General features: G+C 41.3%; 1 protein-coding gene across 1 annotated transcript; it reads left to right on the forward strand.

Annotated features, from left to right (window-relative positions):
* The first annotated feature begins 432 nt into the window (after positions 1-432).
* On the forward strand, positions 433-24,412 carry BUB1B (BUB1 mitotic checkpoint serine/threonine kinase B). Its single transcript, XM_068194524.1, has 23 exons — positions 433-615; positions 955-1,014; positions 1,242-1,386; positions 2,139-2,335; positions 2,416-2,594; positions 2,707-2,900; positions 6,066-6,160; positions 7,959-8,185; positions 8,461-8,573; positions 9,100-9,197; positions 9,484-9,536; positions 9,998-10,097; positions 10,340-10,426; positions 10,812-10,926; positions 11,387-11,673; positions 12,573-12,754; positions 14,766-14,912; positions 15,070-15,185; positions 15,456-15,617; positions 16,303-16,445; positions 19,565-19,736; positions 20,099-20,205; positions 23,866-24,412. The coding sequence occupies exons 1-23, from the start codon at positions 473-475 to the stop codon at positions 24,053-24,055; spliced, it is 3,312 nt and encodes a 1,103-aa protein (XP_068050625.1). The 5' UTR covers positions 433-472; the 3' UTR covers positions 24,056-24,412.
* Positions 24,413-24,683: the final 271 nt, after the last annotated feature.

Raw genomic sequence — 24,683 nt, forward strand, 5'->3', positions numbered from 1 at the left:
GTCGAGGCTGGGCTGCGCCCCCCGCCTGCTGCGACCGCCTGTCTTAAGTGGTGAAGGACCAGAGGGTCCCGACTAAGCCTGGCTGAGGCTCCCCCTGGCCGGAGCGCACCCGTCGGCAGCCCCTGTGAGGAGGGTGAGGGGGGTCTCGGGGCAAGGAAAGGAGGAATCAGTGGGGAGGGAGATGGCTTAATCTTAGTGGCTTTTGCTGCTAATATTGCCTGCTTGCCGTTCTTCACTGTCAAGATGGGCTTTTTTTCCCGTCTATTTCCAGTAGTGGGGAATTAAGCCCCCAGGTCCCTCTAATAGTTGGGTATCTAAGAAGTATGTTTTAGCTGCACAGAAATTCGGGGTGAATGGGCTTAGGAAAGCTGTCTCTGTCAGGTTTCAGGTCAGTATTCAGCCTTAGAGGTATCCCTTTCTTTTTAAACGCAGGATTAAAGGAGAAGCATTCAGAATTGGAGGAGAGGTGGTCATGTCCCAGGAGGACAGCCATGAGTGGGAGCTGAGCAAGGAGAATGTGCAGCCCCTCAGGCAGGGACGGGTGATGTCCAGATTGCAAGAGGCACTGTCTCAGCAGGACGCTTCCAGCCACACTGCTGTGCAGCTTAAAAAACAGTAAGTGATGCTCTAACATTTCCTTTCCCCTTATCTTCCTCCCTTCTCATTTTATCTATATCTTCTTTAACCGTACTAATCTCATAGGCATTAAAAAGGCATAAAAGAAGTTTTGTAATTGATGTCTGTGCTCTTACCATGCTCTAGGATTTTAGAACTACTCAGGTGTTGTGTAGTACAGACTTGAACTTTTCTGATTTGCAATGGAGCATTTAAACAGCAAACACTAGGGAGATTTGGCTGTGCTTTTTAGTTAATAATTAACTCTTAATATGTAATATACACAATCAACTTACAGTGATACAAATGTATTTATGGATGAATAATGTTATGTTTTAGGGAGTTTGAAGCAGAAATACGATTTTACTCTGGAGATGATCCTCTGGATGTGTGGGAGCGGTAAGTTTTTCTTTATTTCAGAAAAAGGAGTTAAATGCTCACGTATCCATGTAAAAGCAAGGGAAACACTTTCGAATTTAATAAGAAACTCATTGAAAGCTAAGTTTTATAATTGTTTTTAAATATTATATTGTGTTTCAATATTATGTCTATTTTTTTCTTAATCTCTTTCTATTTTACAGATAATTATTAAGAACTGACTTGCTATGAACACATTCTGTCTCTAGGTACATCAAGTGGACAGAGCAGGCCTTCCCTGGGGGTGGCAAGGATGGCAACCTGGCAGCAGTTCTGGAAAGGGCAGTGCAAGCCCTCCATGGGCAGCAGCGATACTACAAAGATCCTCGCTATCTTAATCTCTGGCTCAAGTTTGTGAGTGTTTTGGGGAGCATCTCTTGGGTGCTGCTTTTCCTTGGGACCTTGTCATGTTGTCTGCACACAGCTAAGTTGATTCTGGTGACGAGTAAAACACTGTTGTACAACGAGTGCAACGTTAGACATATTTTTCTGCAAATGTTACTCTTGAATTCTGCTTCTCATTTGCAGACTATTTTTTAGGGTTGTTCACTTTGGACAGCTACAAACTCTAGAAGTTTTCGTTTTGAAAAAGCTGCCTTGAATAGAGTTCAGATATTTATTTAAGGAGAAAGAGAAGTGATTTCAAGATACAACATCCAAAAAGATATCTGTCCTGCCAGATATTTTAGCTTCTAGCTGTCTTCTATCCCCATCCTTTTTAAACTCTAAAGCAAGCTAAGTGTGTTCTGGTCCTGTCCTGTCTCTCCATTGCTGTAATTTTTGTTGTCTATTTTTTTACAAAGCGGCTTTTCCCCAGCTTTAGCTTGCTGAGGTAATCTACCAGTTCCAAAAGTGGCAAGGAATATGTTATACTTCATCTGAAGCTAAAATAACTGTTCATTCTCAGGAGTACTAATATGGTGCAATTCAATCATTGAATTACCTCACATTCAAATAAGAAATTATAAAATTCTGTGTACTGGTCTTACAGCTGCTCCTGTCAGACTTGTATTGAAATCATTGGGGTCTTGCCGGAGGCATTGAAATGCAGATTTTGACTGGGACCCTGCTGCAGTGTGATTACAGACATACTTGGGTCATTTCAGGGCGATTGCTGCAACGAGCCCTTGGATCTGTACAGTTACCTGCACAGCCAGGAGATCGGCACCACGCTGGCCTCGCTCTACATCACCTGGGCAGAGGCACTCGAGGCCAGGGGCAGCTTCAGGAAAGCAGATCTGATATTCCAGGAAGGACTCCAGCGCAAGGCTGAGCCTTTGGACAAACTCCAGGCTCATCACAAGTAAGGGAAGAACATAGGTGCTCGCCTGGGCTCCTGGGACAGGGAAGGTTATGCTCACTTCTCCAATGTTGTATTTCTAGGCAGTTTCAGGCCCGTGTTTCTCGGCAGACACTACTGGCACTTGAGGAAGGTTCTGATGGAGACAATATGGGATTGCTGGAAATTGCAGAGCCTCAGAGAAGTTCGCTGGCAGATCTCAAAGGCAGAGGGAAGAAGAAAGTGAGAGCCCCCATTAGTCGTGTGGGAGATGCAGTTAAAGGTACATTCAAGAGCTAAAAAACCTCTTATTGAAGGAGTTTAATCTCTTCATAGTGAGATTTGCAATTGAATGTGATGGTTGAAGGTTAATTGACATAAATCTTCTCTCATAGTCATGAACCCAAACAGAAGCTGCCAGCCTCAGGCTTCTCTACAGCTTCCAAATGCTCCAAGTTTTGCTGTATTTGATGAAAATTCTGTGTCTGGACCTGAGATTGCCACACTTACAGCACAGTCATGGCCAGCACCTCCAGTTCCCAGGGCAAAGGAGAATGAACTCAGTGCAGGACCGTGGAACTCTGGCAGGGTAAGGAGGCTCAAAAGGGATGGGGAAAAGAGAGAAAGGTGTGTGTAAGCTGGTGATTTCTGATTGCTGAAACAGAGGTCATCTCTTTCTTCCTTGCCTGTGGTTTGTGTCTATTGTAAACACAGATTAAATGATAGAATTGTGAAATTGTTTGGGATGAGGGGAACCTTACAGATCATCTGGTTTCACCTTCCACTAGCCCAGGTTGCTCCAAGCCCCATGCAGCCTGGCCTTGGGCACTCCCATGGATGGATCAGGCACGGTTTATGTGGGCAACCTGTGCCAGGACCTCAGCACCCTCCCAGAGAAGAATTTCTTCCCAATATCCCATCCAAAGGCAACCTCCTTTGGCTTAAGGCCATTCCCCATTGTCCTGTCTCTGCATGCCCCTGTGAATGCTTAATCTCCTGAAGAGTCCCTGACCATGTGTACTCTGTTCAAGTTTAGCAGGCTGATATTGCTCAAATAAGGTTCAAAAACTCTGTGGAGTTTTAAAGTCAAGAAAAGGAAATTCTTGCTAAGCAGAAGAATTGGCAGAGGTGGCTTGCTGAAATGTTTGGAGGGTGGAAAAGGAATGTTAAAGGCAAAACATGAGCCAGGGAAGGGGAGAGAAGCCGGGCATTAATTGAATCTGTAAGATAGAAGCGTAAGAGTTGAATTATTTTGGAAAATGCAAACAGAAGGAAGAGCTTGCTGGCTGTCTTGTGCAAAGAAGGCATGTACAGCATTCTGCACATCTTGTTTTGAAGTGCTTGCGAGGAAAACAGAAGAGCGCAGATCAAAAGAATTCAAGTGCTGTATCAATGGAATATTTATCCCGGCAATAGGATGACAGAGAGTAGCTTCCAATGGCTTAAAGTAAACATCAAAAGGAACAGCTGTGCTACAGGTGTTTAGGCTGTTCCAGAGAAGTGATGGACAATCTTGTGTGAAGGGAATCAATCCTGTGAGATCAGGTTTGTTTCATAGGTGCTCAGATGAGCCCCAGTGTTGCCATGTTCTTTGTAGCTGAGAAAAGAAGAATAAAAAGTCATGAGATTGATGCCAGGGTGTCCTAGGGTGAGTTTATGATGCTTGTGTCCCCAGTGGTCTGTTCTGTTGGTCGCGTGGTGTGGAACACAAGCTTTTCCAGACCATGTTAGAGTGCCAGTGTAAAAGCAAAGCTTTCCTTGAAAGCCTTCAGGTACACAAAATGGCAAAAACCAGTGCTCACAATTCAATCCTTACAATTGATAGCACTGGACAATTGGAGTATCCGGCCAGCATTGTCCAGTGAGAGGAGCAGTTGGTTAGGTACTCTCCCCCCTGTCTTCTGCCCTCCTCCCCTACCTTTATTATGCCAGTGATTACGTGGTGTAAAATAAAATGTCCTTGGAGAAGTAACAGGCAAGAGATAACAACATTTTAGGAATGTGTCAATAAGCGCCTGTTCACTGTGGGAAAGAAAGGTGGGAAAGTGCTGGAAGTTACACTGAGGCATTTACCATTCTACAGAATCACAAATGCATGAAGGATCCATAAAAGCTAAAAACTTCAGGCATTGAGATGACGGAAGTATATTCATCTTCTCAATATGGACGTTGTTATAAGTGAAGCTTGGTAACAAATGCTCGAATGAGGGAGGGATGCAACTGTTAGCGTCAGGATCCACACACAGTCAAAATTGGTTGTATATGAAGGTGTTTTATTGAAGCGCACGGAAGCCCGGGGGTGAGACCCCAGATCTGGGCTTCAACGATACACCCGAATCGGTAGCTTATAACCCCTTCTACTCCTCCCCACCCCACATTGATTATTAGTTTGTATGGTTCTATTCTAGTTCCCATTCCCACACAGGTGCAGTTTCGCTTGACCTACTGAAGACTATGCTTGATTTACTGAAGACCACGCTTGATTTGGTTAGGGCAATCACTGTTACAGGGCTATCATTCACTCCCAAGGCCTGGCTGTCCTGCAGGTCCAGGCCTGTTCCTTCTACCTGCCTGCTCTGGCCACCACTGACCCCCGATACAGTTTAGAAATCATTCCTATGATTTCAATTCTGAGCTACTAAATTTAACCCTTATTCTATCACAACCAGGCTAAAATTTAGGGGAACTCCAGGAACATTGTTTTCAGATAGAAAGCAGTTTGATTAAATGAATGGAAAAGTTAACTAAATTATAGATTTAGTATAGCTGAGAAGAGTGAGGAAGAATTATTAGTATAAAATTTCTTCTGCCCATCTCTTTATGCTGCTTAAAACATTTAATTCTGGTCTCCCGATGCTCCCGTATTTCTTTTAATGTCTGCCCTTGGAGTAGTCTCTGCTCCCCTCTTAATGACATTTCTTAGATTTAATTAAATAAAATATCCTGTTTCTGGCAGAAGAGATGAGGATGTTTACTTCTGCCCCACTGAAGGGCAGTTCAAGAATAACCTTTGGTGAATGCTCTGACATATTAAAACCTGCACAGGGAAGAAGGGGTTTCTCTTTCTGCTGGTGTCAAGATGCCTCAGGAAGTAGTTTGGGCAATGATGGAAAAGAGGAGTGAGTTTGTGAAGTATTCCCAGCACGTAACTTTTTTTGTGCTGAAGAGTCTCAGGGAATTGAAATAGGCAGATGAGAGTAGTGTGTTGTCACACTAAACTCTACCTCTTCTCTTTACTAATGGACCACAGAAACTGTTAAGGGATTTTTGTGGTGCTGCAATGGCCTCTGATGGGAAAACTGAAAAAAAAAAACAAACAACAAACTCCAAATCTGGAGGCTGTTGGTAGACAGGGAATGACTATTTTCACATTATTGGGACAATCTTGGCTGTAAATTGAGAACTGCGGCATCTGTAGAAAATGAGGAGCAGCAGGAATACCCAGCCTGAGCAGGATAATGTGTATATATCTCCCTCAATATGTACAAAACATTGCCTCAGAATAAGAGGAGCTGGGGCTGGTGAGGACATACAGGAGCAGTGTGCCTTGACTTTTAGTTGCCAGTGTTCAGCTGGTGGGCTGTGACTGTGTCAGAAGGGAATTCATCTTGGAAAAGCCTGCATCAAGTTTAATTTTCTGTAAAAGAAAACCTCCAAATGAGCAGAAGATGAGGAAAAGGGAGATGCAGAATGCAGAGGGACGTGGAGAGTGAAAAGAATCGCTGTGTTGTTCATGTTGCCTTTCCTTCCGCAGCGTCCTCGCAGCACTGTGAGCTCTGGTTTGGAAGTGCCCCACCCACTGCCCAGTTTCACCCCCTATGTGGACGAGTCAGCTCAGCCACAAATGATGTGAGTCTTGAGTTGGAGCTGGGGGGATTGCATTTGGGATTGTCAAAGCTGCTTCCTCAAAGTGGGAGTTGTTTTGCTGAGTACTTAAGCCTCTTGCGCTAGAAGAATTTAAAAATCTGTCAGCCTGGAAGCAATTAGTGCTGCAGCTTGAAGACAGAGGCTTCAGCAGAGGTTGCAGAAGGACATGGGAAGTGTTCAGCGCTGCTCATGATGTGGGAGCCTATAGCATATTCATATATGCTAATGAGTTTAATAGCTTAACTCAGTGTGTTTACACAGAACCACAAGCTACCTGTCTTAGGGTGCTGTTTGCTGGGAAAGAGCCCCAAATGGAGGCAGCAAATGTGGCTGTTTTTTTTCTGTCTTGGGAACTCTGTGCTCAGCATATCTGGAGTTTTACTCTGAACTAAGCTATCAGAGTTGCCATGCCAACAGTGTTGCTTAGGTCGTGGAGGAGTGAGTGTGCTGCTTGTACAGTGCTGCCTGAAATGCTGCTACATCCCAGGAGATGGGGTGGTTTAGTTAGAGCAGAGGAAAACAGATTCTTTTGCAAGGTTGCTCTTCCTTTCTGTGGCTAACGATGGCCAGGGAATAGGCAGGCTCCTTCTGAGAGAGGAGTGGAAAAGACTGTTTGGTATTAGTGACAGTTCCCAGAGGTCTGAATTGCATGGAACCAAGGAATGCTGAGAGGTGGTGAGCAGCAGGGATTGCATGTGGACTGCAGAATGGCTCTGCCCGTGGCTGTGCCACTGTTTAGTTGAGAGCTGTGTAAAATCTGCATTCCAGTTTAAAGTGTAAGACTGTTTCTTTCTCGTGCCAGTCAGTGATGCCACATCAGAGGGTAAATCTCTTGGCATGGCCCCTTCTCTGGGATGAAGGTTTGTTACTTACCGAAGGCAGCAGCTTTTCATAGCAGGGAGAGGGACGGAGTGGGTAGAACTGAGCACCAGGCTAAGTTAGCTCTAAGTGACTTAGGCAGAGACTTGGTATGTAGGTTTAGATTATGGAGTTGAAATCTTAAAAGTAATTTTTTTTCCCTGTCTTTGAATCAATTTCCTTATGATACCACCGTTACCTGCCAGATGTGGGAGTGTTATGCTGAATCTGTATAAATGTGGTGCCAATCACGGCATCAGCTGTCATCCAGGGTTCTTGGCAGGGGTCCCTATTGTGATCTTGATATTGATCCCCACACTCCTACAATAAAGCTTTAAAATCCCAAACATTAGGCGCATCTGTTTGCCTCATGATCACTCCCAGATTTGAGTTTATCCAGCTGGATTGCTGGTGTTTGTAAAGCTGTACCAGCATTACTTCTTCTCTCCTGAGATTAGCATGTAGGTTTCATCTGGCCCAAGAGTGTCCATTTTTAAGTCCCTTTTCTCCTGTGTCCCTTTTCTCCCTGATGACCATCCTACAAACCAGAGTTTAGGGACTTGTCTTGCCTGTGGTCACACAGCTCAACAGAATTAAATTGAACAGATCCTGCTTCAGGATGCATGGCAGTTCAGACTTCATAAGATTTTTTTTTTGTTTTGACTGTAAACATTTAAGGTTATAAACATTTTAGGTCGGATTTGTGTTTTGTTGTTTGTTTTGTTTTAGTTGTCACACAATTCTGAGTAGTTTGGTGTTATTCATTCCAATTTTCTCGTGGTTTTTTTCAAAGCACAGAATGAAATGTCTTTACACTGCTCCAAAAAGAGGTTCTGAAATTAGTCCTGTTGTCTCCCATGCCTCCTTTTCTGTGCTACAGTGAAGTTCACAAAGCCCAAGTAATAAATTCCTGTTTTTTCAGGACGCCATGCAAAATTGAGCCCAGCATAAACTGTGTGTTAAGTACTCGTAAACCTGAGGAGCGGGAGGACCCACTGCAGCGTGTGCAGCATCAGCAGCAGGATGCTCAGGCAAAGAAAGAGATGGTGATGTACTGCAAAGAGAAAGTTTATGCTGGAGTGGATGAATTCTCTTTTGAAGAGATCCGAGCTGAAATCTACAGGAAGAAAGCAAGAAAGAAAGACGAAGGTATGTTCCAAAGTGGGCTGGAGCAAATAGGGCATTTCAGATGGAATCATGAAATTGTATTTGCTTCTGTCTGTTATTGCAGCTGCTTCTCGTTTTCTACTGGAGCAGTTGTTTAACTGCTATGAGGTATAGAGGCAGTAACACATTCAACAGCTTTACGTGGAAGCTGTGGGACAGGGAAGGACCACCAGGAGTTTGGTCCCTTGACTATTTAGGCTGCAGCCACCATTTGTATGTGAAATAGGCATTGGGCCTTAGAGGTGTTTTTTCCTTAGATGAAATACAAGCCATCGAACGGAAGAAGGAAGAAATACAAAGGAAAATTGAGGAGCTGGAAAAGAAATTAAAGAAGAAAGAAGATGACAAACAGCCACAACTACATGAACAGGTATTGTCCTCATTTAATTGCAAATAGCTGCAATTTTAAATAAAAAGTACACAAGAAAGCCAAAAGAAAGCATTTCCGATATTCTTCTAATACATTTTAAACGTCTTTTGAAGGGATTCTTCACTAGTAAAGTATATTCTCTCTCTCTCTCTCTCGCTTTTTCTTCCCTGTTTCCAAAACAATGCCTTCACAGTAAGTACTTTAAATAAAGAAACAGAGTTGTGACTTTGTAAGCTACCTAACTGCTTACATATGTCCTTAACGGTTACAGGGTGACTAAAATCCCCTATGAAAGTGTAAATATGGTTGCAAAGAGTAAATGATGACTTTTAACTTCACTATGCAGTAAAAGTGCACTTTACTTTCTTCATGCAGGTAAGCTAAGTACAAATAAAAGTGGCTAAAGGCAACCATTTCCTATCAGGGTTTTAATGACTGTGTGGGATTATCTTCATGGTTTTGGAACCTTTTTGCCTGGCTTGCGATTCTACTGCTGTAGAACCGAAATGTGGCTTTGTTTCCACAGGCAGCAGAGGTAATGGGAGCTTCCACACCTTTGGGAATGCAAGGATTTACTTTTTCCAGCGCAAAAGAATATGGGGAGAAACAGCCTCAGTCACAAAGGTAATAGAGGGGTTTTTTAGCCAGCAGGGAGAACATTTGTGAGGCTATGTAGGTAGGACTATTACCATGGATCACTAGCAGCCTGTTTTCTCAGGTAGAATGGAATATAGCCTTGACATCAGCCTGTAACCAGGATCTGTGCTCTTTCTCCATATGTTTGATTATTTGTCTGAGGGATCTTAACTTCTTGCAAGAAGCATTTGTCATCTTGGCTTGCCTTTTTTACAGAGTTTACTTACGTTTTGTGAAGGTCTGTAGAATACAAACTTGTTTATCTTTTTCACAGTGAGTTCCAGATCTATGAAGATACTCAACTACATAAACCATCTTGTTCTGAGGGTAAGGAGTCAAGTTTTTTACTATTAATGAGACAGTCTGGTTAAAGGGAAGTGTTCCATGAATACCAAGAAGGCAGCAAAGTAAAACCCAAAGCTTAGGTGGATAAGAAGAATGACAGTGTGTGTGCTAGCAGTGCTTTTTACCTTATTGAGCAAAACATGGAGCATCTGAGATCTGAGAACTGTCACTATTTGAAAGGACTTTCAAGAAGAAGAGCATTTTTCTTTCAAAAGCTGGAAAGTTTTCTTCCATCTTTCACGTTTGCTGTCTTACTAGCATTTCAGAAGAGTTTAATGCTATCATGAGATTGATAACTGCCTTAAGTCCTTTTTCCTCAGAGGTTTTGCTAGGGGAATACTTCCATAAATTGTATATTGTTGATTTTAGTAAGTTTTGTTGGGAAGGTCAAATCCTGAAGAACTTTACTTCCGATTGGAGTTGACGTTTGTTGCCGTTGACAGCGGTTATCCAGACTCCTGATGTATCCCCAGATAGCCACAGTGGAAATACATTTTTAAACTCTGAGGAGAAAGAGAGAAATGAGATAGTCTTGCAGAAAAATGTACAAATTCTGAAGCATGATCTAAACACAGCAAGTTAGCTCACATAATATGGTGGTAAAGGGGTGGTTCATTAACATGGCAAAACCAAACCTTTTTAAATAGGTTTCTTTATATGCCAGCTCAGTAACTTCCTATTAGAAGCAATACTTTTAGAATTGTGTATTAACTATTTTAAGTGGTGTTGGATATGCTGTTTAGGAAGAACTGTGGATATGATAGAGCCTCTTGGTTTTTATTTACAGGTGTAGGTCTGATTCTCCCACCGGCTGCTGTTCCATTTTTCTCTATATTTGATGAATCCTCTACTTTGACAAATCAGACTATAAGGTAGAATTATTCCAGACCTGGATTTCAGGGGGAAGGAAAACAGAAGCATCAAAGCCGTTGCTGTAGCAGCTGAAGTAACTGTTAACTGCAGGGGTGTTGTGGGTGTGTGTGTTTTGTTTTGTTTATATTGGTAATTTTTATTTAATGACTCAGAGTCCATGATGAGGAAATACTCTTCTGTTCTTCATCTTCATCCTAGAACTATTTAAGCTGCTCTCCTTTATTCTGGAGACCTGTAGTATACTTCTGTTCTATTGCTTACTGCTAGTTCTGTAGTAGAAATTGGTTGATTGAAATGATCAATAGACTTAAACTCTTGAGAGGAATTTGTTGGAGATGGGAAGCTGCTCTAATAAACATGTAACTGACTGTAACTTCTCCTTAGTTGTTCGGCAGATCGTAGCCGGAAAAGTGCCCGTCAGCCTCTCTCTGTTCGTAATCCCGTGGATTCTCTGAGTGCCAAGGAAAGCACAGCAGCAGCAGCAGCAGCAGCAGCCTGTGTAAGGAAACACTTCATCCCCTGGCAGATTTCCTGCCCAGGAGACAGCAAGGCAGCCTGTGCTGCTGTCAGAGTCAGCTTGGCTGGGCTGGCACCACGTGTGAAACACGAGGATTCTAAACTGCTGCCTGGCATGGCAGTAATGGGACGGGGTGATGACGAGATGGTACTGGAAATGTCATGTTGTGGCTGTGGCTGCCTTGTCCCAGGAAGTGCTCCAGGCCAGGCTGGATGGGGCTTGGAGCAGCCTGGTCTAGTGGAAGTCGGTGGTCTTTAAGGTCCCTTCTGACCTCGAGCATTCTGGGATTCTGTGATAAGTAGAATTCATGAAGGCTGAATGTCCTTTTCATGTTGGAAGGTGGTGGAGTGGAAGAAAGGGAAGAGAAATGTTCAGCTTTTAAATAAGGAAGAAAGTGTCATAAAGTCTGCAGGCTTTCACTGTCTCTTCTGTTTTTTCCCAGGATGAGCTGAATGGAATTGACCGTTTGAGTGAGGATGCAATTGTGACAGGCTCCTACAAGAACAAGACCCTTTGTGCCAACCCAGAGGACACGTGTGACTTTAACAGGGCTGCCCACCTGGCCTCAACGCCCTTTCACGGGGTGGTAGCTCAGAGAGTCCCAGCTCCTGCTTTCTCTCAGAGTGAACTGAAGGAAGATAGTCCAGAATCCAAGAGTGCACCTGTGAATCAGGAGACACCGGTGTGTGAGGAAGCATACACTGAAGCTCTCAGTGTGAAAAAACTGAGGTAACTAACAGCAAAGGACCTTAAGCCCTTTCTCCTGCATGTCTTTCATGTTGTGGTTTTACTGTGGCCAAGGAAGGAGTTTTCTGAAAAGACCAGAAGATCCTGGTGAGAGCCATTTCTTTAGCTCAGGGTCTACTTTGCCTTGAGCAGATTGAAGAGGAAATAGCAAGCCCACTTGGCTTTTTGCATTACTGCTGTGGGACTTAAGTACCAGGTTTTTTTAACCAAATAACTTGCAGAGAATTTAATAAATACTTTCTATCTTCATTATCAAACATGAAGAGCAGAATCATCAGTTCCTTTTTTACTCTTGGCTTTTGTACTTATTTTGACTATATAAAATGTTTTTCGTGTTCATAGTTTAGTTCTTCTACAGAGTAAAAAGGCTGGAGAGAAGAATAACCTTTTTGTCATTGTGAAGAAAAATAATTTGTTGTATGGCAGTTTCTTAATCTATAGCTGAGTTGATTTTCTGGCTCTTAGGATGTAAACATGCATGCCATGCTGAATGTGTTTTTTACTTGAGAGGTTCCTTGAAAACCTTGCTGATTATAATTGGGAAGAAATATTTGCCACCCAACCCTTTAGTGCTTTGAAAGCACTGAAATTTTGTAGCAAAGGCAGTGATAAATATTCAGGATGTCTTTTGTTGTAGCAGTTAAATTTGGTGGAAGCGAAGATTAATAAAATCATCTCTAGACTAAGATTCTGAGTATAATCAATCATGAAAATGAAATGAAAGTCTGACATGACTTCTGGCTTTCTGCTAGGAATGGGAAAGAATTTCTTCATGTTAATGACATCTGGGTGTGCACAGTATCCTCTCCTAGTCCCTGGGCTGACATTATCTACAGCTTGTATCTTTGGGAAGGCTGAGTACTTGATGGCTTTATTTACAGCCCGATCATGGAAGCAAGTCTGGAAGATATTCACTCGTCAGGTGCTTCGGTCTCAGGCGGTTCTCTGTCTTCTGTTACACAAACATCTGCTATTAAAGACCTGCAGATCAGTGAGAAACTGGAGCTGGCTCAGAGCTTGCCTGCTGAAGTGGTTACTGATTCTGGAGGTGGAAACATTACTGGTTAGTACTAAACTGAATTTCACTCACTACAAATAACTTGCACCTGTCACTAGATGTGGGGGTTTTTCTGTCCTTCCTGTATTCCACTCTGTTTGTGTGTTACTATGACTGGTGACTGAACTTGTCTCCCGTGTCTGAAGCAGCAGTGAGGTGCAGTACAGGATGCTTGTCAGCATCCAAAGCATGTCAGTATTAAGGTGACAGAGAAGTTACTTAGGGTAGTAAAGCAGGCAGTCTGTAGGAGTAATGAGGTCAAATTCCAAAATTAAAAATTTGGACTGGATGGCAGTAATAACTTCTAAGGTAGCTTTGTTTTGGTTTGTCTTTCTTTTTTCTGTGTCGTCATACTGTGTGTCTCCTGATGTGCTGATAAGCTACTACTTTGAAAAGGATGAATATGAATTTGGAGTCTACTGCAAGTTGCATAATTTTGATTTAAATCTGCATTTTAATTATGCTGTAAACTCTTGTGCTGCTTCACAGTGTCCTTATTCCTATTGAGGGAAAACAGTACTGATACTTAAATAGTCAATTTCTTTGCTTGTTTTCTTCTAGTTAAAAGCAGTTATTTCTTTCTGTTCTAACTATTTAGATTACAGTTAGAATGGAAATGGTCACAAAAAGCCTTAAAAATCTGCCCTGTGGAATTAGATGTCTGTTGGACGATGGTGTTCAAGGTGTTCAGCCTTCTTTAACTCCTTTGGTTTTGGTCTATGATGCTTTATTGGAATTGTGTATTTGAAATTTTAGTGTATCTACTCTGGCGAGTTATGTTCTCATGTGCCTGCAGACTATTTTATGATGAAGCATGCTTGGGACTTGGAATGAAAATACAATTAGAAGTCATGTCACTGAAATAGCTGGGATATTTTGGATGGATCTTTGTCTTGTTTTTATCATTTGTACTAAACTTTAGAGCAAGATGAAAAATCTCTTCAGAAAAAAAGCCTTTGTTCAGATGTTTTAATGGTTCTTTCTTAAACTTTGGATCTTTCCATTTGCTTTGTTTCTTGATTTCTTCACATCTCCCTTGAGCTGCAGCTCTTACCCTGGTTATAGTAATTCTTAATACTGTGTAAAGAATAAAAATTACTTCAGATATCTGTCAGTTTATTCCTGTAAAATATGCCAGTAAATTTCCTAGGTTTGTGATAGCAAAAGCTTGGAACACATTGTAGCCTCCAGCCTACACTATTTCCTGGATCTTTCACATAATTGCTTCCTGAGCAGTACTTACTGCAATGCTTTTCAAATAAGTGTGGGCATAGCAGTAGATAATCTGGTTCTTACATGTGTACTGTGAAAGTTTAAAATGTTCTCCCTCATTGCAGCCATGGCATTTGGGAGAGGGCAGTAGAGGCCATCTAGTTCTTGTGTTTTATCTCAAATGATCAAGCAGAGTAAACATTGAGGCTACCTTGGTTTTTTACAGATCAACTCATCTACTGAATGACCTTATGTTCTCTTATGAAGGAAAATAAGTCCAGTCCTACAGGTGTCTTCCAGGAGATAAAAGCCATTAAATTCTTAACATTGCAGTGAGCAGCAGAGTTGGAGTCCAACTTTGTTTTCCTTTTCTTACATAAAACCTCTGCTGTAATCCAAGGACTAAATTTCCCGAAACCCCATAATTTAAAAACCCCAAACTAATCACTTGCTATGGGCATAGATTTAAAAAATGAGTGTTGATTTGCAGAATGAATTTGAATTCTGCTGTGGCTGAAATAATTCAGAGCTTTGTCTATTGTGAAAGATAACATTTTGCATGATGCTACAGTAGAATCCTTGAAACCTCATGATAAAAGTCTGTAAGGCAGTTTTAAAGACAAGGGTCACATTGACTTCCCAGAACTATTGGAAAGAGATGAGTTGACTTGCTAAGAGATGAATAGTAAGTCAGAATGTGGATCAAAGTTTCCAGTATCCAGTTTACTTTTACTGACTGATACAACCAAGTTACAGAGAGTTAACACAATTTCAGCTCATCTCTTCCTGTTTTTTGTTTCCTTAGATGATGGTGTGGCTCAGTTCCTGTGGAGCCCTGAACAGCGTAAAAAGCTTTTAGCTTCTGTGCTATCGTCACTGGCTGCTTCTCTAGATTTTCACTTGGAGGCTGGAGCTCTGCCTCACATGGAGGTTGAGAAAGACGTTGAACTGGGTAGGTGTGCCGGACCCTCTGCAGTGCAGAGTTTGTGCTCTGATGGGTTTGAATTATGGCTTATATCCACCCCCTCAGTTTTATGTGGTGCAGGTGGGGAATGATTTGGGAAGAGCTATTTACTGTGACAGTTTATGAATGTAAACTTTCAACACAGGAAATGAGACTTACTGCATCAAAATGGAATATTGGAACAATGAAGAATACAAGATGTTTTTTGCCATTCCAACTGGAAGCGTTTTCCAGTGGGATGCAAAGGGATTTGCAATAAAGGTAACACACATGATGGTTTTTGTACAAGAAGTGCGAACTGGTAAAATCTCATCCATTAATATAAACTCTTAATTTCCAAATTCCATGCAAGAAGTTTGCTACTTCAAGCCCTCTTCCTAATTGAGGATCTAGATTAAAAGTTTCTGACTGTGAAAAATGTCTTCCTTGATCAAGTGGGAGGGGGGAAAAAAGAGGATGAGAAGAATATGAAAATGAGCAATTTTCACTTTATTCCAAAAATAAATGTTCTTCATATGTACCTTCTTGTAGGTGTATTCTCAGCCTGTGCCTTGGGATTTTTATATCACTCTTGAGTTACAGAAGCGTTTGAATTCTGACTTTGACCAGAGCTTCAGTGGGAATTGCAACTGTTACCTGTACCAGGATGGCTGTGCCATTGTGCACAAGGATACAAATTGCTTTACACTCAGGGTCAGTACAGACAAACCAAGGACAATTGGAGGGTCCGAACTCCTGCTTGGGTGCCCGTAGTGAGTTTGGAGTGGTGTTATGCTCCTTGCTGAAGAGCTTCTCCTGTCTAATCCTGCAATACAGATGCTCTGTGTACAAATCAGGGCTGTCAGTTAATGCCTCCGTTGGCTCTGGTTTCTCATTCATAGACCCTGTGCTTCTCAGAGACAATCTTGAACGAATTTTTCACATTTTCTGTCTTTGTGAGTCATAAAGGACTGGAGCCAAGAACCACATGTTATTCCGTAGCAAGATTTGCATCTAAAGCTGTTGTTTAACTTGACCTCTTTCAATACATTCCAGTCAGCTACAGCAAGGTCATGGCAATTAATGTCTTGCTGAATGATTCGCACTTTAAGTCTTGTAAGTGCATTTTGAATTGTTGCATACAAATAGGACTGAAATTCAATAGTGATTTCAGTCTTCAGTTCAATTTCCTCCTCCTGGTCTTTTGTCCTATTTTGAATAAAAATGTTTCCTAGCTTACAGTTCTTGTAATGCTGTCTGAGCAAAATCTGATTACACTGAATTTATGATGGGACTGTTACCTCTGTACAGATGAATAATGAAACAAAAAGTGAGCTATAAATATTTCACCTAATCTGAGGTAGAAAGGTACAGAGATAGATGTTTATTCTCTTTTCAGGATATTCTCCGTGACCATAAGTTCATCACAAAGGAAATCATCTTCTTGGTTGTTCATGACCTTCTGCATGTGGTAGAGAAGCTGCACAAAGCGGAGATTGTCCATGGAGATCTGAGGCCAGAGGTGTTGTTTCTGGGAGACAGGTTTGTCTGTGCTTATGAATATGGAAGGGTACAGAGCAGTCATTTCAGCTACAGCTCCCCTGCTGCTGTAACTTCTACTCTTGAGCTGGCATACAGAAGTACTGAGGCCTGAACAACAGGCCCTGAGCCAAAGCTGACCTCTAGATGAACCTTCCAACCAAATGTTATATTTGTATCTACTCATTACCAAAGAATCATTAGCAATATGATCTATGTATCCACTCATTGTCAAAACATGTATTCACCTTCCTGTATTTAGAATCCAGATAAAACCACACCTGGGTTTTGGGGTTGTAGGAGCAAAGGCAAATCCCTGGGTTGTTTCTTGAGCCCTGGCCAGGCTTTGGGAAGAACCCAGGAGGAGGCTGACCCCAGATGTTCCTGCATTGGAAGTGGTGTGAGCTTGTTTGTTGCCCCCTGCCCAAGCTGGGCCCTGTCCCAGCACAGTCAGAAGCCTCTTTGCCTGTGGGTGGACGCACCCATAGGAATTCCCAGTTCTGGGAGGGGCTCTCCAGTGCTTGGCTGTGACAGGGTCCCCCAGCTGCTGTGTGGCTCTGGAGGGTGGTGAAGTCTTAGGGTGTAATGGGTGCTGTATCTTAATTGCTGTAGGCAATCCTTGGTAGCAATGATGAGGTGCATTGCTGAGCTTCTGCTTGTGTAATTCTTTACAGTCTTGCATTATGGAAAATTACGCTGTTCCTTAAGTTGGCTTCTGTGCCTCTTGAGCTGAACCTGTCCACTGGCAAAATGGGCCTGATTTTGCAGTCCAGGTTTTTTAGGCTCCAGCTTATTCTGATAAGAGTGAAAACACTTAATTTAGGAATAAGCCTTCCTGGAGAAATAGTATACATTGACACTGTAAAACTTATGCTCAACAAAACGGTTTTGCTATTACCTGTATTTTTAAGTTTCTGCTTTACCAAGGTTCTGACCGCTAATGTAAATTACAATATGGTCTGTAATTTGCTTTTATGTACCTGAAACCCAGGAGATAAGAAGACATAAGACAGGTGGGACTGGGATATCCAGATACCCTAAACAAAATGTTCAGCTTCCTCTGCATTCCAGCTTGTACATTAATGCATGGACCTAATTTTCTTCTTTAAGTTCTTTCTTATGTTATGTTAACAAAGCCACGTATCCCTTGGAATGTGATCTGTGAACTGAGTGTGGTGATGTCTGGAAATAAAGCACAAACTTTTCCAGACCATGTTAGAATGATAATATAAAAGCAAACCTTTACTTGAAGGTTGTGTGCCTTCAGGTACACGATATGGCAAAAAACAGTGCCCCAATTCAGATCCTTGCAATTGATAAGACTGGGCAATTAAAATATCTGGCCAGTATTGTCCAGTGAGAGGAGCAGTTGGTAATGTAATCTCCTCCCTGGGTTCTGCCCTCCTCCCCTACCTTTATTATGCCTATGATTATGTGGTGCAAAATAAAGTGTCCTTGGAGAACTTAAAGGCAAGACAACAACATTTTAGGAATGTGTCAATAAGCACCTGTTCATTGTGCGAAGGAAAGCTGGAAAAGTACTAGAAGTTACACTGAGGCATTTTACAGAACTACAGAACTGCAAATACATGAAAAATACATAAAAGCTAAAACTTCAGGCATCATCAGTGGGAAGCCAATAACCAGAACGTCTAATGAATCAGATATAATTCCATTACATAAATTCACTGAGGCTGTTCTTAGTTATCATTGATATGTTAAAAACAGCTATTAAATTTAAATTTACTTTAAGCCTACAGTCGTCTAACATACATACTCCCAATATATTTTATTTACAATTTCTTTGTGGTCATTTTATTAATAACTTATTTACAGAATTATTTATAAAGGACATACCTGCACTATGCAAGTCCTGATAATTTCTTCACATCCTGCAATGGGTTGTCTTGCACATCCCTTAGGGTGCTGCGTCCTATTTTGGAAGTTACTGATCTAATAGTGGCTTGATGGACTTAGATACCTCCTGCTGGATTTCTCTGTGGCAAATACAAAGCAAACAACTACCAAAAATTTAGGATAATGGTTTGGGGTTTTTCAGATAGCAAAAGGACAAGTGCATAGTATAACTTACAAAATAAGCTCAGAGCATACAAGTATGTAAGAAGAGTAGTAGTGAGAGCTGTGATATGTGGACATTGTTGGCTTGGCAGTTGTCAGTAGAGATACTCCTCTCTGCCCTTCCATTTTGTCCTCCCTCACCTGTAGACTAGGAGAAGTTTGTAGAAGTGTTACCAAGCTTAATTATTTTTTGTATCAAGTATTCTGAGATTTAGATGGAGAGGGAGAAGTGCAAAACATTACAATAATTCCAAATTGATTCTTGCCTTATTGCTTTTATCTATTCTCTATATTCTTTACGTATGTATACTTGTACCTCTGTAGCCTGTTATTGCAGTCGTAGCTAGCATTTTACCTACCCTATTAGACAGAAAGACAAAATAAATTCCCCACTGGCTCCAAGCCCTGGGGTCCAAGGTTAGGCTCTCTGAGAGCCAAGGCTGAAAACCAGCTCTTTGAGACACATATTCATAAACAAAATTTAGTTCCTATCTTAGGAGGGTTGTTCAAAAAAGGGTAGAATCAGGGGGAATTACCTCATCGCCTATGTCTCTAATTGAGGGTGCTTGTCAGTTATGCTAATTTGCTAAACATATAAAGATTGTATCTGGTTTGTTATTTGTGCATCTTCAGTGCTTTTCATCCAGTGTGTTGTGTACCATAAGGATCCTTACAAAGGTAACCTCTTTTTATCACGTGTGTCTGGCTCATAATTTCAAGACCTGTTAAAAGGCATCATACTATTCCCACAGTCCACAGACTTTGTTTCAGATAACTGTGACAAATACAAAAATAGCATCATCCTCAACCCTTTATTGGTTCCCTTTATTGCTTACTGTGGAGACAGCACTATCATCCCTAAGCTCCCTGCTGTGAGCCCTTGCCATCCAGGGTAGCCGTTGCAGCAGTAGTTCTGACAGCAGCCATCAGAGGGGAGTATTGACATGGCTAAGACTCACCTTCACTGTGCCGTTAAATTTAATTCTAAAAGAAAGAAAAAGTTTGTTGGATCGTCTACTGCCTCATGTGCTTCCTCTGCTCAGGATCTGCGATGCGTTTTCCAATGAGGAGGTGCCAAATGCTCTGAAGGTGGTGGATTTCACTCACAGTCTGGATTTGAGGGTAGTGCCTCGAGTCAGCTTGCCCTATAACTTTCCCACTGCTCAGACCCCTCATGGACAGCAGCTTCTGGCAGAAAGTTCTCTTCCTTATCAGGTGAGTCTGTATTTAGTAGGACATGTTAATTTCTGTGTTTCCTTTACAAAACCCATGTTCTTAAATTAAAATTTACAAGTGCTGTGGAAAGCTCTGATTAATAAATACTGAATAAAGAGAATTTTGCATCTGACACAATCTTTGGCATTAAGTGAAAGGATTAACAGTGCTGTTCAGTGATTGTAACTACTGAATTTATTTAGAAACCTACAATGAAAACAGAATTTTACCTTTAGAAGTTTTCTTGTTTAACAGGTCTCTGGAAGATTTTGGTGTAAGGATGGTTCCGACTTAAATGTGTGAAAGCAGTAAGAGCAGAACGTGATAGACATTAAACTTTGTGGTGTTTGTTGTGATTACAGGTAGACTTGGTTGGCATTGCAGATATAGTCCATTTGATGTTGTTTGGGGATCATATCCAGGTCTATCAGGAGGATTCCATCTGGAAAATCAGCCAAAACTTATCAAAGTAAGTCCTTTTGCAGAGGGGGCTGCTGGGAAAGAAGAGACATCTAACTTCATTTTCTTGATAGTGATACTGTCTTCAGACCTTGAAATGTGCAACAACTTGGGGCTGTTTTTGCCAAAAAGTGTTAGTTTTGTGGGGCTGGAAATGGTGAAGTTTTTGGACTGGTTCACTGGTAGCCTCAGTGCTGCATAGGAGACAATTTTAAGTTGAATATGAATAATCCGGTTGAGATGGTTTTGCTTTTTCATCCTTTCAGATGAGACTGACTTAGTCTCTGTACCTTACAGATCAAGCTTGGAGAAGATTCTAAGTGGATGGGTGGTGAGGGGGGCAAAGATCACATGAGCATGTTGCCTCAGAAATGGATTCGTTTGGCTTTCTGCTTTTTTTTTTTTGTTTACTCTATTAAGACACTGATGGCAGGATGTAACAGCTGTAGAAACAGTACACTTGTACAGCAAAGAAAATAATTTAAAACTGTCAACTAAGATGCAAGTGTGCAAACGGCTGCTTTTTGGAAGCTGCTGTTTGTCTCAGGTGTTAAATTCCACTGTTCTCTTTTAGCCACACGTTTTGAGTATAAGTCTGCTCTGCCTTCCAGTGCCCTTTGTTTCTTCTTAGACTGAACAGTTGTTTATTTTGTTAGGCACATACTGCAGGTTTTCTTGCCTTGGCATTTCATAAGGATTTTCCAGAACTCTGCAGTCATGACAGCAGTTGCTGGACAGGTATCTGATTCAGGATCATGGATCACTCCAAGGACCATTGCTTTAAGAAAACCCACTACCCGTGTGGGAGTTGTCCAGTTCCCTAGCAACCTGCACTGCTTACATCTCCCAGTTTGTTGTACTCAGCCTTTGGAAAAAACCCAATCTTCTTAAACTGTGTACAGAGGAAAAAATGCCTTTTTTTTTTTTTCCTTTACTGGGTATATGTCTGGTTTTCTACTATGATATCCTTTGTTTAATTCTGCAAGAGATTAAATGGAGCTACTGCAGATGAAGCCAAATAAGGCCTGAGTTGAGAAGGCTGGGACATGGTGTCAGGGACCTGATCAGGATGTGGGTATGAGAAGAAGAGCAGTAACTGTTGGGATAACTGGAGCAGGAGGAATAGTAAGTCTGAGTTGGGAAGGATAGGGCTGGCTGGCTGTCAGTGGAATTTGGAAGGGAGGAGTTAATTGGAAAGGAATTGTAGTTAAAGCTGGGGACGCTGGATTGAAAAAAATGAGGATTTTGGGCTGAGGTAGAAATTGGAGGGAGTCTTGAGGAGTGAGACCTGTGAAGGGCTAAGGGAGACACAGGAGGAAGAAGATAAAGTCTGGGCACAAATTCTGTGCAGCTGGAACCAGGCTGTAATGGCTTCTTGCTCACCTGGATGCATTAGTTCATAATTTGGGAGTTCAGAGTACAAATCAGGAATTTCTTTTCCGCCATCTCTTCTGCTTTGCTTCTGAAAGTGTTATAGACTTATCATTCATCATCTATACTTACTTTTCAATATCAGTTATTCCAAGAAATGTCTGCATAGGTGCTTTAGTTACACATTGTACCGAAGTCTTATATCAACAGTGTAAATGAGGTATTTCATTATGTGGGAATAAGGAATTTGCACTGAATCAGTTTCCATTCACACATGGATCGTTTAGTCTGTCTAGTTCTTACTGATTGATGACACTTGCTCTAGTCAGTTTGAAGCTTTCAAGTATCTGTGACAAGCCGATTCACTGCTGCAGGGAGCCTTCATCCACCAGAAGAGGATCCACAATTGAGTATTCCCTGGGAGAAAAGTCAGCTGATGGAGATCAGTTTTGCTCTTCATCCTGTGCATACAGCCATACTTGCTGGTGGCACTTGTAACACTCCTGAAGACACAGGAGTCTTCTTCCTGTTGCTTTTAGTAATTATACTTTTGTAAAGATGACATTGCTTCTGTCCTTCAGAATTCTCCAAGTGATAAGGAAAGTGGTTTTTTTTATTTCTTTGAGGTTCATTTGAGTTTGTTTCATGGCTTGTTTTGTGGGTTTTTTTTTTGTTGTTGTTGCTTGTTTTGTGGTGGTTTTTTTTGTTTGTTTGTTTTTGCTTTTTTTTTCAGGGATTGTATTGACAGAATAACTTTCCTCAAAAAAGGTTCTTAGACTTCAGGTATTGAATTAGAATTAGACAGGTATTGAACTAGAAAGGAGGCTTCTTACTAGAAGGCTGACTGATGTTAAATACAACCACCATGACCCTCTTATCTTAAGAAAGCTTTTTAAACAGGACTTAATTATTTTTATTAAACAAATGTAGATATAGCAGAATGACTGCAAGAGCTACTGATTTTACTACCAGTTCAGCAAAATACCAAAGCAATGGGGAATTGCAGGGTAGGGCACAACATTTTTCTTCCAAGGTCAATGACTTTCAATAAAAGAGAACCCACTTAAAAAGTGACAGAATGAATGGAAAACACTGACACATTGTGGTAGAGACTTAGGAGAAGGTAGAATGTAAATTGTGATCAAGCTGGTTTTTTCATCTCCAAGTATAATGCCGACAGCCTGTTTTTCAGGGGAGGGCTTTTACCATTATTAAAGAATGGATATGGTGATTTTTTTTCTGTTTTCACTGTACTATTTTAGGAAACTTCATCTGTGCAGGTTTATGTGAGGCAGGATATAGAAGCTGCATTTGAATTTTTAGGACTATTTTTGTCACTCAGAACTCCTTACACCTCCTTAGAAACACTTAATCTCCTCTGCCACACCTCTTGCTCATCTAATTCCACAAAGAAAATGGACTCAAGTCTTGCATTTTTTTTTTTGGTTAGGTTCTGCATTGACTTAATTATTTTAGCAAATATAAGAGTTACCAGTGAAATAGTACAGGCTGAATTCATTCTAAGACTGGCTGCTGCTGTTTGTGAGTCACTTAGATAAAGCAGAGGCAGATAATTTATTTCAAAGCCACTGTAACTCTTAGCTTGAGGGAGAAAAGTGCTTCAGTAGTCATTAGCAGTGCAAGACTGAAGAACAAAGGGTTTGCTCTAATATCAGTTTTCTGAGACTTAAATGAGTCACTTAACCTTTTTATTGGTGTTGTGTGGGTACATCGGGGAGAGAGGGGATTTATTACTATTAATTGTCTTCAAAATATTATCTGTACAGAACTCTGGCAGATGGAAGGTGGGGAAAAAAGGAAGAACAACTGGCTCTATACCACCTTTTTTTTTTCTTGCAGCTTTCCTTTAATATTGCCCTATTAACTTAGCTTGCAAGTGGGAAAATAAGATTTACCTCTGCCCTTTGTTCATGAAAGCAGTTTCCCAAGTTGTTTGGTTCAGAAATGTTCTTGATAATTCCTGTAAACTAAAACTGCCTTGGCTCACTGTGAATGGTGGTAGTGGTCAGGTATACTAGAAGAGGCAACTGTATAAACAGTTGGTTTAGACCTGTGTAGTTACTATCCAGAAACCTACTGGAGAAAGAGAATGGGATCCATACATATAAAATGAACAACACATTCCTAGTTTTCCTTTATATTTACTCAGGTGAGTGAAAATATTACTTCAGGCATGGTTCTCCCAGGATGTTTAGTGCTGAATATAAATAGAGACCTTGATAGACACGCTGTGTGTGTGTGTGTATTGTTCCACTGAAAACTGCTCTGTTTGTTTTAGGACCCCTGACAGTGATTTCTGGAGTAAACTTTTTGAGAGAATTCTGAATGCAGATGGTAAGTCCACAGTACCTCTGCTGAGGGAGTTGAGAGAGGAAATCGGTGAAATGTTTGACAGCTCTTTCAAAGAACGACTTTTGTTGACCTTAGCTGCTGTGGGAGAAACTTTCCTCCTGGTGAACTTCCAGTGACTTCATAGAAAACAAACACATTTTGTATTCTAGAGAAAAATTTGTTGTTGCTTTCTTACGTTTTCAAATGTAAACATGAGAGTGATTGGAGCCATTTCTGCAATACTTCATGTGGGACTTCCTCAAGAATGTTTCTATTGTATGAGTGCATGGAAAGCCTCCTGAGCCTCTACATGAACCTTTCTGTATCATAGCAGTATGAGAGAGAAAATTGTTTGTCTTAATTGCCACCTCCCCTTCTTGTACAGCTCCTTAAAAATTTAACGCCTAACTTGCACCACACTCTTTGAAATGTCTTTGTTCTGCATTCAGTTGGTCTTTTAATTGGTGTTTAATCAATAAAGTTGTGTTTTGGTAGCGAGTGTCATATTTAACATTGCTGTCAAATGGTTTCAAATGACTTCATTTAGAATCCATGCAGGAGTGCTGCTGCATGACTGGGAATATTTTGTGGCTGCTGGATGCAAAAGCCCCTCATTTAGTGGCAGCTTTCATAACCACATGGGATTTCCTGGACACTTGAATACAGCTTGAATGATTCTACTTGGAATGTGTTATGTAGAAAGTTGTCATAAGAAGAAGTAGATGAAGTCACAAGTGGAAAAGCTGCACACAAACCTTTTTTCTT

This window comes from Anomalospiza imberbis, chromosome 6, assembly GCF_031753505.1.
Source record: "Anomalospiza imberbis isolate Cuckoo-Finch-1a 21T00152 chromosome 6, ASM3175350v1, whole genome shotgun sequence".
Classification (NCBI taxonomy): domain Eukaryota; kingdom Metazoa; phylum Chordata; class Aves; order Passeriformes; family Viduidae; genus Anomalospiza; species Anomalospiza imberbis.